We start from the raw sequence: 13,109 nt of genomic DNA, 5'->3' as shown, positions 1-13,109 counted from the left end.
TTCAAATGAGTGGATAACCACAGATGAAAAGAATTAAATGAGGTGGCTGCAGATGAACATAAAGGGAAGGGGGTAGGTAAAAGAAGGAAAAGGAATAAGGTAAAATGAACTCTCTCTCTCTCTCTCTCTCTCTCTCTCTCTCTCTCTCTCTCTCTCTCTCTCTCTCTCTCGCTGACTCTTGTTCATGCTTCTGCTCAATGAATTATTGTGTAGCTGGTATTTCGTAGAAGCTGACATTTGTGTGAACTGATTAAATGTAGCGCGAGGCAAAGGATTTATCAACGATAAGCCATTTGTCTCAAAACTAGAGACTGTAGTGCCTCACCGAATATTCCAGTATTTGCTGGTTAGGGCAGATCATCTCTTTCATCCTGGTTCCATTTTTGTAGATCTTAAACGTCGGAACTATCCTCACGTTCTCAGCTTTGGCAACAGCAGGGCTCTCATTCACATTTACCTGTAGTTTATTAGGAAAGCAAAAATAAAACACAAATTGACATGATAGTGGCTAGAGGAGATTAGACTTCATAGAGAATCAGAGATGCAGCTTACTTTAAGGAAATTCGCAGATGGGTATCGGGTACATAGGGCATCCACAAATGGGGTCATCTGGGTGCATTGGTGGTTCATCTTTGCCATAAAATAAACAACAGAGACTCCTGAAAAATTGTGAAACACCAATGCTATCACAAGGGAGAAAATGGACCGCCAAATGAAAACATAATCTACTAGAAACAGTTTTAGTATATACATCGCAAAATATAAAAGAAAATTCCAGGTCAACTTCTTGCAGTCAATGATTAAAACTCAGGACGTCAAAAAAGATTGAAAAGTAGATGGTTTTACATATTCTGCATCAACGAAATTTCCAAAATATCATTATTATGGAGCATCATATTTTTCCTTGGAATTCTGTCAAAAGTGCAACCTGCAGGAAACTAATTATACGATTTACCACAGTATTGCCGGTATATATTGCTCATTAAATTCTAGGTTGCTTATCAAAAATCATCCAAAGGAAGCTGAATATTACAACAATAGCAAATAATGAAGTTTAGGTTTTAGGGTTACTATTTAATGATTTGGTGGCATTCCGGATAGATTGACTTCGTGAGGGGGAATATGATGTTTTGTCGGTTTTGATAACTATAAATATAATTGTGTAGTGGCATTTATAATAGACTCCCAAGTTTCTGAAGGATGAATATGATATTTAAAGAATGTAGGGATAGTTATAATATTTTGGAACTTCTACCGGCAAATATACAAGGGGCCCAAGATATATAGTATAGTATATATTAATGGCTACCATATCAATAGGAGGTCTAGATCATTTAAGATTACAGTTAGATAGATTTGAATAGATAAGCATGGCTTTCTAGAGCAGGAAACAGATCAACCAGCCAGATTAACATTTAAAGGAGCTTGGAAGGAAAGAATAAGTGGCATCACCCAATTTAAAAGATGCACCGAACCACAGAAAAGGGGACCTTACCAGGTAAAGATATTGCCGCTTGAAATTGTTCCACATTAGTCACCTCCTCAACCTCACCACCAAACTTCAGATTGGAGACTTCTTCACCTCGAGATGTTTTCAGTGCAACTTGAGCATGGAATAAGGCTTCAGCCACCACAGAGTCCTCAGGGAGCTCCTTTCTGAGGACCTCGTAATCTCGGACACATTCAGACCAGTGCTCAAGCTAATTGCGGTTGAAGAACAAGTACAAGAAATAGATGGGACTTATCAACTGGTGTCACATGAACTAAAATGTAAAGAAATGGTTGGCAAGAGAAGGAGATACTTTACTTTGGCATAAGAGGCAGCTCGTCTTAGAAGGGCTTTGGTGTAACTGGGTTGGATTCTGAGGGCTTCATTGCAGTCCTCAACTGATTTTTCCCACTGTCCTAACTTCGATCTGCAGGCTGCTCGGTTGCAATAAAGGACTGGATTAGATGGTTCGTACTTCAGCCCTTCTCCATATGCTATACAAGCTTCAGAAAAGTTTCCCGATTTAAAAAGCTCATTCCCCTGAGCACGAGCTCTTGCTACCAATCTCACATTGTTTAGCATCATTGTCACTTCCATGTTACTAGGATCTATCTGCTTAGCCTTCTCAGCTGCTGTAACCGCCGCATCAAACCTGTAAAAGTCCAACTTTCAATTCTCACTCACCTTAGATTTTTAAAATGCAATTTGTCAGGGACTCGAAATTTTTGAGCAAACCTTCCTAATGCCATATCGACTTGGGCTTGGACAATGTAGATGTAAGAATCAGATAGCATACCAAATGACTTGGTATGTAAGTAAGATGGTACCGAGCCATCCAATTTAGGTGAACTCGATAGAGTTGAATTGGCCTCATCAAGCTTATGAAGACGGAGAAGGGCTTCTGCTCTCGAGGCAAAGAGCTGCAAATTCCAACTGATTACAACTTTTCTTATATTTGCTAAAATTAAACACACAAACCAAGTTTCAAAACGAATGCAATTATGAATTGTAGAGATTTACCAAGGGAGATGAGTCTGCTCCTGCAGCAATTGTAGCATCAGCTTCCCTTAGTGCACTCTTCCAATCTCCTATCTTCCTGGCATCTGCACACCTTCCCAAATGCCTCTCCACTTCGTGAAGCTTCTGCCACTCAGCCGGCTCGGACTGCTGACCCTGCCCAACCAAAGAGAAGTGCCTCCTCGCATTCTCTACCATTCCTAACCTGTAAAAGAAAATGGCATATAACATTGATACTTGAAGGAATTCAGCTCTTTAATTGTTAGATCAAAACTATAAAATATTAAGTATTAGGAAAGGAGATTTCTACACGTTGGAATTATGCTAAAAAGCAATAAGTTTCTCCATGAAGGGGCGCACTAGTAATTCAATAATCTATCAGCTGGAAACAGGTTTTCAACTGAGGTAGCTTAGATATCCTGAATTTGTTAGACAGGAATTAACTTATTTTCTAAAAAAAAAGGACGATATACATATTAGATTCCTGACATAGAGATTGTGTTAGGATTTCAAACTTATTAATTGGAATAAGCAACAGCACAACAATAGGAAAAATAAAATAAAAGGAATAAGCAAATGCTATTATTGCTTCTAATCACAAAATAAGAATAACAAGCTGTTGATTACTCACCCAAAAGAAGAAGAGAAGAAAATCATCATATAACAGACTATAAAAATAAAGAGCGCATAGATTAAGATGCAACATCGACGAGACAAAAGATCAAATATTTCAGGCGTAAGAATAAGAACATAATGTAAACCTATTCAGTGAGAAAGAATAGCCAAATCACTCAAAAGCTAATGGCATTGCTGGTCTCACCGAAGATACAATGAGGCCAGCCTGTGATGCGCCCGGCCGTTCATGGGATCCAGCCTTACCGCCTCTTCGCACTCCTTCACTGCCTCCCCAAACCTTCCTAACCCAATCAATGCCGCCGCCCGATTACTCCGGCATGAAGCTATATCCGGGCACAATGCCACCGCCTTGTCGTAAAACCTCAACGCCTCTGCAAGCTGCCCCCTTTTATAATGCTCGTTTCCGGCCTTTGTCACCTCCTGCAAATTCGCGCTCATCGCGGCCCTCCTCGCGGAATCCCCCAAATTCCCCGGAAATCCATCTCCACCGGACTTTGCTGCAACGCTGGGGCTACTCATCCCTCCCCGCATTATACTCCCGTGGCCATAATTCCCAGTCCCCGATCCGAGCACATCGCTCCTTGACGTGCTCTTCGGCACCATACTCATCTTCGCAATTTTCCCAGAAGGGCAGATATTGCCCGCTGGAAGCACATTGACCATCGGAGAACTCGCCGTGCTGCTATTTCCACCTCCGGCCCCGCCGCTTCCTCCAGAATAGATTAATGGGCCCGAGCCGGAGCGGTGATGAGCGGGTCTCAAGTTTCTGCTATCGACGGCAGTTGGGCTGTTCTCGCCGGACACCGATAACTCGCCAGAATGGCTGCGCCGCCCGGCACCACCGCCTCCAATGGAGGCGTCGGACTTCCTCAAGCCGGAAACATTAGAAGTGGATCTACCAGTAATGGAACCGGAAGAGCTCGAGCTGCTGCTGGTGTTTGTGATTCTGAGAGGGGAAACTGGAGAGCCCAGGTCCGGAAACTCCTTGGAATCGGGCTTGTCGCCATCCAAGGTCAGGGACGAGTGGAACCGATCTGGGTCGAGCCCGGATCCCGAGACGGCCTTGTTGGTATCGCCGGGACGCGACATCTGGGCTCGAATCGCCTTAGATCTCGGTAAAGGTGGCGACTTTTGGATCAATGCCTAGTGCTAGCTGTAATGGGTAGAGGGAATGAGGAGAGAAGACCAAGATGGTGCCTTTGGAGAATCGTAGGGAGAGGAAAGAGGAGACATGGGAGCGAAGAAGAGAGTAAGATAAGAGGCAAAGGATGGAGAGGAAGAGATGGGGATCTCGTGATATGGAAAGTTGAGGAAGGAAGCAATGAATTGAGGGTAGATTTGACGAGAAAGAGAGCGAGAGAGAGGAGCCAAGGGAAGAAGAAGCAAAGAAGAGAGAGAGAGAAGAGGAGAAAAAAAAAAGATAGAAGAGATGAAGAGTGGGCGAGTAGGAAACAAATAAAAGGATGAGTATTCTCTATTTTGCCCATCAATTCTCTCTCCTACAGTTAAGACTTACCTCCGGTGACAGTAACCCTTCTCTTTCCTTTGTTTTTGTCCTCCTCTTTTACACTTAGATCCCTCAAAGTTCTCATATTTGAGTATTATGCACACTTTGACAAGGCAAAAAAGAACCCCCTCTTTTCTTTTTCTTACCCATTCCTCGCCCTCCATTTCGTACTTTTATAGATTTAATTAATTATATACATTTTAAATTATTCTCTCTCTTTCTCCTCCAGTTCGCAATTTTCTATGCAACAATTTATGGTTAGATTCGGTACTTTCGAGATTTCTCTCCTTACGCAAGCCACAAAGCCAAGGAAAGATTCAAGACCACCAGAAAAATGACGCGGATACCCCCCAATAATATATCAATTTACAGAAACCTTCCCCCGATCGAGAGAAAATGTTCCAACGCTGTCGTAATTCCATTAAAACCTATTATGGAGGAAAAGGGCAGATTGGTAGTTTACCATGTCCTCGCGACAGGGGCAGCTGGCCATGTGCGGTGTGCTTTGCCAGCTGGCCCATTCAGGGAACCCTAAGAGCCCGATAGCCCTCCAGCTAAGCAATTTTAACGGCGTTACGACGATTCCAGAGTTTTATACCGTCAGGCGATAACGGCAGCAGTTAAGAGGACCGTTGAGTTCGATCGATCGATCGATCGGACTCGAGCGGGGTCGGGTTCGAATCGAACTGCGACCCGTCGAGCTCCGGTTCGGTTATAATCAAATGGGTGGAGTAATTGTTTTGAATTAAATCTTAATCGTGGCCCTTTTAAATGCCATTAGTGGAAATTAATGAGCTCAGTTATTGTGGTCAATCGTAGAGTTATTAGATTCTTTGGATTTTTGTTTGGTTAGAAGTTTTAGATTCATGAATTGCGTGTGTCTTATTATATGATTAATTAATCCTCTAAAATGTAGAGAAATAACACTTCATCAACAGTATAAGAAAATAAAGAGGATATGATAATGTTGCCTTAATTATCTTTTGCTTCTAGGGGATGAGAATGATCACCTAGATAAACATATTAAAAGGCCACCACCTTAACTACTGGGGCATTAAAATTTAGGAGCCTACTATTATTCGGTGAACCTACCGATAGGATTTAGGCACAATTAAGGATGAATCCTACGAATTAGAAGGTGGCCCATCACTCACCCATGCCTTTATATTATTCCACTAGCACAGCCTAAATATACCTAAACCATTCCCTAGAGTATGGTGGTGAGTGCTTAATTAGGTCAAAGTATATATATATATATATATACTTAATTAGTTACTCCTAATTAACTCCTGGTTAATTCCTAAGCGTTGTGGGGGCGAAGTCGTGGGAGCGGTAAGTAAACCGATCCCGATCTCCAACGTTGTACTCCTCTTCCGCTTATATGCCCACGGAAAGGGACCCATGGGCCCACTCAATTTTGAAACGCGACTACGGTGGGCCCGCGATTCCTACTCATTGCTATTTGGAAGCGTGCCATAAGCTCGGGGCCCTGCTGAGTTGGCTCCTCATCTCCGCATAGTAACTCTAGGCGGTTCAACCCAATATCCGCCGTCGGTCGGCCATGATCGACGGTATTGATCTCACGCTGCGATGGCATTATGACACGTCCCATAAAAGGGCCCTGGGGGGCAGTCGTACTCGATGACGTGGCGAATCTTTTCCGGAAAGGGAAGGAGGCGCCGGGGACCGATGGATGATGATGACGATGGATCACCGTCGCCTGCGGTAACACCGGTTCGGGCTGGCGCGAATCTCGAGGTACGCCTACCATGATGCAAGGGGGGTTTAAAGGTAATGATGGGAGGCATGGGCAATTTGGTCCAGGGATGATGTGACTGCTTACGTGGCTGCCAATTTGGTAGGGAGTCCGACCGTTGGTTGATGACGTGGTGGAGTAGGAATTGACACTTGGGAAAGGGAAAAACAAAATTTCTCTCTCTTTTTCCGAATTGTTGTTGTAAGGTTGACTGTTGAACGTTGACCGTTCACTGTTGGCTATGATAATAATAACCATAGGGAAAGAATCTAATTAAGATGGATGGAGATACGTAGAACTAATTATATACTTGTAATTGATGGAGTTTCGATAACAAATAGATTTAGATTGACTCGGATGGATTCAAAGCATGTTGATCTAAGTGGTGCAAGTAGGATGACTATAACATTAGAGTAACTGTGATCATCATCACTATCATCCAATAAAATCACCATACTTAGTATATATATATATATATACTAACATAATTTAGTATATATATATATATATATATACTAGTAACTTTTAATTACTAGTATTTAAATAACATAATTAGAAGTTTATTTAAAAGTATAATATGTAGGAGCTGGGGCATAAGGTACATGTCCGTGTGCGGCTAGACAAACCGCACACAGTTTTGAGACAAAAAGAGACTGTTTAGGATTAGTAGTTAAAACAATTAAACGTGGTTAGAGTCTAATAGTGGGCATAAACATTGTCCCATATGCTTGCTTTGTGGCAAGTGTCCTTTTGATGAATATCCAAAATGAGAAGATGCTTTCTTTTAAACGAACAAAGTACATGTGGATGTGGGTTTCATTCTTCTTCTTTTCCTTATTTTTTTTCTCCTCTCAAACATATATGAGTTAGATCTGGGTATAAAGTTGACGGTGAAGAATTAATGCGACAAGCTACAAAAATATTCATCAATTCTGATGTCACTTTATTACTGCATAGAGTGAGGGCTCTCACTCTATATGCTAAACTATCTTGTCAATGGTACAAGCAACATGCATATATATAGATAGATAGAGGCCAAATTGTTAAGAAGATGATGCTCTTTTTTTGTATTGATTAAGATAGCACTAGTGATAGCTTCGCTATAATGAAGCACCAAAAAGAAAATATAAAAATTGGGTTTTATTTTTAAAGAAACATACAGAAAGCTGCACTAGTCACATGTAAGCCCCAATAGATAATTAATGCTAATTAATTAACTCCATTTTTCATTCCTCCCTCCTCTGAGGGATTGGACCCAAATGGGTATCATCCAGAATCCCATGTGAAGTTGTCAGGGCTTAATGGAACTACAAGTTGCATACTTTGCAGGGAGGGAAAGCTTCATAGATCTCCATGGCAATGTTGAAAGATTCTTAATCCTTTCTTTGTGGCAACCCCTTTATTACTATTTAATATAAAAGGAGGGACTAATGTATGCTTGTACTTAAGAGGACAGGATGGATCCCTGCAGTGGCATCACCTATTCTCTGTGAAGGCTCACTGTATGAAACTCAAAATTACAAGTAAAAAAAATCACTAAGAATGAGTTTTATCTAATGCCTATATATAAATATATATATTTTATCAACTTGAGTCTATTGCAAAGCTAACATTAATGGTGAGGCTCTTTTCACCCAAAAGGCTTCAAAAAGTAGCTGAATGCCACCTGTTCTACTTAATGCAGTCACCATCTGCCTGTGATTATTTTATTAGTGCCTTGAATGCTTCAGAACAATTATATAGGTACAAGCTAAAGATACATAATTATAATCAACATGACTTCCAACTCAAGAACCTAATATGTACTTAGTAAGGCTTTCAGGCCCACCACTACAAATTCCCCTTTGCTGACTTTCACCCCAAATTTTTTTTTAATAAAAAAAATTATATACATATGTTTACCTTTCTGTGGCTTTGGATTTTGGGATTTGCCTCAAGAACAAAGGCTCAATAAGCTAAATAAAAGAATTGATTGATTTAGTGTAAAGAAAAAGGACCTTGGAAGGATCCAATGCACACATTAATTGGTAACAAATGCAGTGGAAAAAGTTGAAACTAAGCATTCAGATTGGAATGGATAGCTTCACCAAGTCATTGATGAACTTGGAACCAACATAAGTTTAGGATCTGAGACCCTGGCACATGACTTCCAACTGCTCTAATTAAAGGTTTGTCCAACTCTCTACTATTCTGGCTTCTTTCTCTTCAACCTACTGCCTACTTTTCACTGAAATAAAAATTATGCCAAAGCTTGAAAGACTCCAATTTGCCTCCAAGGATTTAAGTACAAGAGCAAGGAGGATGAGTACAGAGCTCACGAACCTGCTGCACAAACACCAACAGCTCAGAGGAAGGAAGGAGGGAAGAAGACTTAGATTAGTTTAAAAAAGAGCCCAATGACATCCAAGTAACAAGGGGGATGCATCCAAATTAGGAGACTAATAAACCAAAGTCCTCACATCTCTCATCTCCCGAGAAGCCCACCATGTGGGCTGCACTGAAAGAAGAATGTCTAGGAGGAGCTTATAGGGAATCTATTTTCAGTTTCTCACAATCTTTTCTCTAAGAAAGTACCATTCATACTGTCTATAAATTCAATCATAATATTTTGTTACTTTCAACAACAATTAAAAAGAAAGGTCTTATCATTAATTTAATTTCCTTAAAATAGTAGGAAAAAAGAAGAAGAAGAATTCCCAGGATGAATCGAGGTGACGTAGTCAAGTGTTTGAGGAGGCGTTTCAAGGTTCGCAATATCTTAATAAGAGCTGCATGTGGCTCGTGTCTGAGGCACGTGAAGAGCCCTGAGCATGCACGTGTGCCACGTGGCGGTGGAGGAAATGCATGGGATATATATATATATATAAATAATAATACAATATGGAGCATGGTGATGGATGGTTATATGTATATATCCACGGAGGATGATGAGACGATGGCTCTCATGGGGCCGTGGGAGCAATGTGGATATGGATATGGATATGGATGCCACTCCATCCGATGTCACCATCTTTGTCCTTCCTTCCTTTGTAGCTTTGTCTCTTTTCTTGTTATTTTTAATCTCTTCTTTTTACTCATGACATGAGAGTTTTAACTACCACTCGAGTCCTCGTCGCTTATTAAGGAGTTAATTAATTGGCTACTTTGGATGCATCGAGGAAAAGGCCATTGCTCATGGATAGAGATAGATCATGGATGCCTGGGCTATTATTGCGAGAGGAAATTAAGAGAGGTCCCTCTCAACTTCTCTATTTCTCTCGGTTGGCTTTGTCCTGGGCTCTCTATCCAGCATCCTATCCTCTTTTTATCTTATTCCACTATCTGATCACATGTCGTTGTCTTTCTTTTCTATTGCCAGTGCGACTGACCATCTCATCTTCGATTCCGAAATACCAAGGAGTTTGATGACCAGAATGCACCTTTTCCAATGGATCGATGCTGCAGGCTTCGGTATTTGTATCATAACGGAGTGATGCACTAGTTGAAAGCATCGGCATGGAGTCGGTCCTCTTTAATTGATCCGAGAAAGATGGATGTGGGCACGAGTAACATGTTAATTTCCAAACGCACTTCGAACACTCACATTTTGACTACACAACAAGTGCTGTAGGTTCACTGTCACCGTTGAAGCATATTCCTTCCGATTCTGAATTAAATTTGCATGACTGCTCGCCAATGAGACGTCTAATGCCAATAAAGCACGATGTTAACCGTACACAATTTGAACATATCTCTCTGACAGAGTTATGTTTAGCAGGCCTGATAAGACATTGCAATCCAAGTCCAAGGGCCAGAGTGCTTCCAGTATCTTTCAATTGCAGGATTGCCGCCAGTTCGCCTTCTCTTGTAATTGGCATAAAAAAAATCCCTTCAATGATCTCCGAGCAAGAGTTGCTCTTGTTCCTTGGAGTTTCAATTTTAATCTGGACAGAAGAGTCAGTATAAATAAACTCAACATGTATACAGTGAGCTAAAAGACCCAATAAGATCCCACTCTGAGAGAAAAAAGGAGGTCGAGTGATACCAGAGCCATCACTAGTAGTAGTACCACATACGATCCAGCTGTAGTGAATGGATGCAAGAGAAAGAAGGCATGATGACCCAGCTGTGTTGCACATACTCACTCACTGCCTCTCAACATTTGTGTCTGACTGACTAATTGTGCCCATTGGAAGAGCCGGGAGCCAGACAGATAAATTCATTCCATGGCATTCCCAATGGTCAATATGAGTAAGGAAAGTGTAAGTTCAAAAAAGCCATAAATTTCCAGGAATTAGAGTATTTTAAACACTTACATGAAATTTCCACTGTATATGAACTCAAATCACTTACATGAAATTTCCAGTTCCTTCTTTTCCTCCTCTGTCAAAGGATTATAGACAGCAAGGCTACCCTGGTATCAGCAACAAAATCCAGTCAGTGGAGTCTAATAGGTTGCAATCTAAGAACCCATATCCAATTACATTAGTTGAAGTGGTCCTTGATATGATACCTATGATGCACTCCATTGTGTTCTTGTATAGCCAGTACTTTACTCATCCTATTATAATCTAAACAAGGTCTCCACAGTTCGATGTTCAATATCAACTAAAATACTTAAAATAACAAGGGGAGTCAGAATCTGGCAAAATCAAAAGCATGAAACACACCATCGTGCTCAGGCCCACCAGAAGTGAAGAAATGTCACTCTTATATTCCTGCTCTAGAATAGCCACAGAAGTGTAGGGAGATCCTAGAGACACAGACCAGTGACCACCCTCAGAGCAACATTTGTAGCCCTGCCATCAGAATTACACATCACTAATTATTATTCACATGACAAGGAAATGCATAAAAAATAAAAAATCTAAATAATTAGTCTTTCTCTCAGCTGTATTGATAGTCCAATTGGAAAAGGAGATTAAGTTTTCTTCCTCAAGAAAATAAGAAATCTAAAAATGCGAATAGCAAAACTAAAACTGATACCAGCATGATTAATCCATTTCCCCAGAACATAACACCAATGGACACATCGCATTGGGCCATACAGCCATCACGCTGACAATTTTAAGGAAATTGGGTCCATGTGAGAGAATATTTTCTCAGAGTTTTCCATCTCATTAAAGTTATCCGTGAAAACACAACTTAGAAATTCTTGCAAATATGAGTCAAGTGACACTATGCAATCACACATATTGAATCAAAAAAGAAAATATCTGGACGCAAAAGTTACAGAAAATGGACAAAATCACATAAAACACTCTAGGAATTAAAAGATTGCAGGATACTCGTGTCTTAAAGTAGGAGCCATCCTCCTAATTGGAACTAGTAGAAGGTCTGGTGTAGCCAACATCCCAATTCCCAAGTCAAAACATATAACTTACTGATATTTGCACTAAGAAGTTGCAAGTTGGCACTAATATGATGAGGTGAATCCTTGCTTCTGAAATTACACATAAGTATGTAATGCATCACAGAAACGAAGAAAGTCTGACTCTGCTGCAGCAAACTAGTCTAAAATTTTGTGCTTGGGCAGGACATTGTAAGCAAGTAAAGAGATCTTCCGGCATCAATATACTAAACCAGGTGGATAACCCAACGGCTATTTTTACCCTAGAAATGTTATTCTAATAGTTCATAATAAAATACAAGAAGAATCATAACTATGTCCATATGAGTTACATCAATAGCACCAATAAATCTTCGTTTGAACAAATTTATTTTTCTTTCTACTTAGATAGCATGCATAAGATATCTTGTGTAGGCTTTTCAAATGTAAAATCGACTTTCACTTGAAGAAGAAAATAAACTCTTACTATCTGGGTTCTTTCCTCAAATTTGAGACTAGATGGCGCACGAGAACTCATTTAAAAGTTCAACATTTTTATTATTTCTCACAGGTAATGTTAAGCAAAAAAGTAAGCTATTTGGATGATGAATTGTTAACAGATAACTCACAAACTACACCTAAATGGGAGTCCCGCCAAAGTTGAAATGTATATGACAAAAGAAGGGAAATTTGAGTTACGATCCCCACTCGATCACACCAATCTGAATGATTCCATTGAATGCATCAGGCAACGAATTGAATAGATCCCTTCCACCTCTCACCATGTATTGCTTACCCGAGATTTTCAAACAAGACTAAACCAGAAATGAAGGGGGGAACAAATAAACGTCCAAAAGAGATAAAAATAGAAGGGGAAAGGAAGCGGAAAGGAGGACCTCGTCATGCGAAGTGAAATCTCCATCTTGAAGACGAACTGTCCAAGTCGAGATAAGCCACGGTTTTCCGATCGGGAGGTCGGGAAACATCCGTACTCCATTCGCCGGCGACGCTCCGTGCGAATCCTTAGGCATTTGGAGGAGGAGGAGGAGGAGTTAGAATGGGAGAGGTTAGGACTTAGGAGAGGGAAAGTAAGGACGGAAACGTAGGAAGGGATTTTACTAAGAAGAACCCGTAAAAAATATGATAATACCTTCTAGACCCGTAAGAAATATGTAAATAAAACTACAATACTCGGATGAATTCATTATTGGATACACTGATAGAGCAACCCCTTACTTTTTCCAATATTATTTTTAAAAAAGATTATGAATAATACCCCACACTTTAATTATATTATAATTATTAATAAAATAAAAGAAATTATAAAAACCAATCCATTAGTATTTATTAGGGTTCCAGCTTCTTTCTCGTGAGAGCTTTCTTGCCACAACGCTTT

General features: G+C 40.4%; 2 protein-coding genes across 6 annotated transcripts; both read right to left on the bottom strand.

The window, feature by feature from the left end:
• Nucleotides 1-107: 107 nt before the first annotated feature.
• On the bottom strand, nucleotides 108-4,561 carry LOC140761253 (TPR repeat-containing thioredoxin TTL1-like). Its single transcript, XM_073098515.1, has 7 exons — nucleotides 3,327-4,561; nucleotides 2,510-2,711; nucleotides 2,225-2,409; nucleotides 1,808-2,141; nucleotides 1,496-1,700; nucleotides 553-659; nucleotides 108-457 (listed from the first exon to the last, which is right to left on the bottom strand). The coding sequence occupies exons 1-7, from the start codon at nucleotides 4,229-4,231 to the stop codon at nucleotides 305-307; spliced, it is 2,091 nt and encodes a 696-aa protein (XP_072954616.1). The 5' UTR covers nucleotides 4,232-4,561; the 3' UTR covers nucleotides 108-304.
• A 5,468-nt stretch (nucleotides 4,562-10,029) lies between these two features.
• LOC140761739 (uncharacterized) lies at nucleotides 10,030-12,812 on the bottom strand. 5 transcript variants are annotated; one of them, XR_012104617.1, is made up of 6 exons: nucleotides 12,610-12,812; nucleotides 11,073-11,183; nucleotides 10,898-10,992; nucleotides 10,738-10,798; nucleotides 10,430-10,560; nucleotides 10,030-10,328 (listed from the first exon to the last, which is right to left on the bottom strand). XR_012104617.1 is itself a non-coding variant. In XM_073099197.1 (5 exons), exons 1-4 carry the CDS (start codon nucleotides 12,742-12,744, stop codon nucleotides 10,526-10,528), a joined length of 360 nt encoding a protein of 119 aa, XP_072955298.1. In that variant the 5' UTR covers nucleotides 12,745-12,812; the 3' UTR covers nucleotides 10,030-10,328; nucleotides 10,430-10,525. The 5 variants fall into 5 exon arrangements, 2 of the variants coding, with proteins under 2 accessions (XP_072955298.1, XP_072955308.1); XR_012104613.1 differs by having other exon boundaries at nucleotides 10,898-11,183; XR_012104616.1 differs by having other exon boundaries at nucleotides 10,430-10,556; nucleotides 10,898-11,183.
• Nucleotides 12,813-13,109: the final 297 nt, after the last annotated feature.

Source organism: Typha angustifolia, chromosome 1 (genome assembly GCF_048772165.1).
Source record: "Typha angustifolia cultivar Huaian chromosome 1, ASM4877216v1, whole genome shotgun sequence".
NCBI lineage: Eukaryota > Viridiplantae > Streptophyta > Magnoliopsida > Poales > Typhaceae > Typha > Typha angustifolia.
This window is presented reverse-complemented; position numbering and strand designations above follow the sequence as displayed.

Bases quoted from the DNA above. Each gene is read 5' to 3' on its own strand.
- LOC140761253 (XM_073098515.1), bottom strand. From the start codon at position 4,231: ATGTCGCGTCCCGGCGATACCAACAAGGCCGTCTCGGGATCCGGGCTC. The intron at 2,712-3,326 runs GTGAGACCAGCA...TTTCTTTTACAG, and splicing joins CTGGCCTCATTGTATCTTCG to GTTAGGAATGGTAGAGAATG. The intron at 2,142-2,224 runs GTTTGCTCAAAA...GGACTTTTACAG, and splicing joins GTCGATATGGCATTAGGAAG to GTTTGATGCGGCGGTTACAG.
- LOC140761739 (XM_073099197.1), bottom strand. From the start codon at position 12,744: ATGCCTAAGGATTCGCACGGAGCGTCGCCGGCGAATGGAGTACGGATG. The intron at 11,184-12,609 runs GTCCTCCTTTCC...TTCTGATGGCAG, and splicing joins ATTTCACTTCGCATGACGAG to GGCTACAAATGTTGCTCTGA. The intron at 10,561-10,737 runs GTAAGTGATTTG...GGGCACAATTAG, and splicing joins GAAGGAACTGGAAATTTCAT to TCAGTCAGACACAAATGTTG.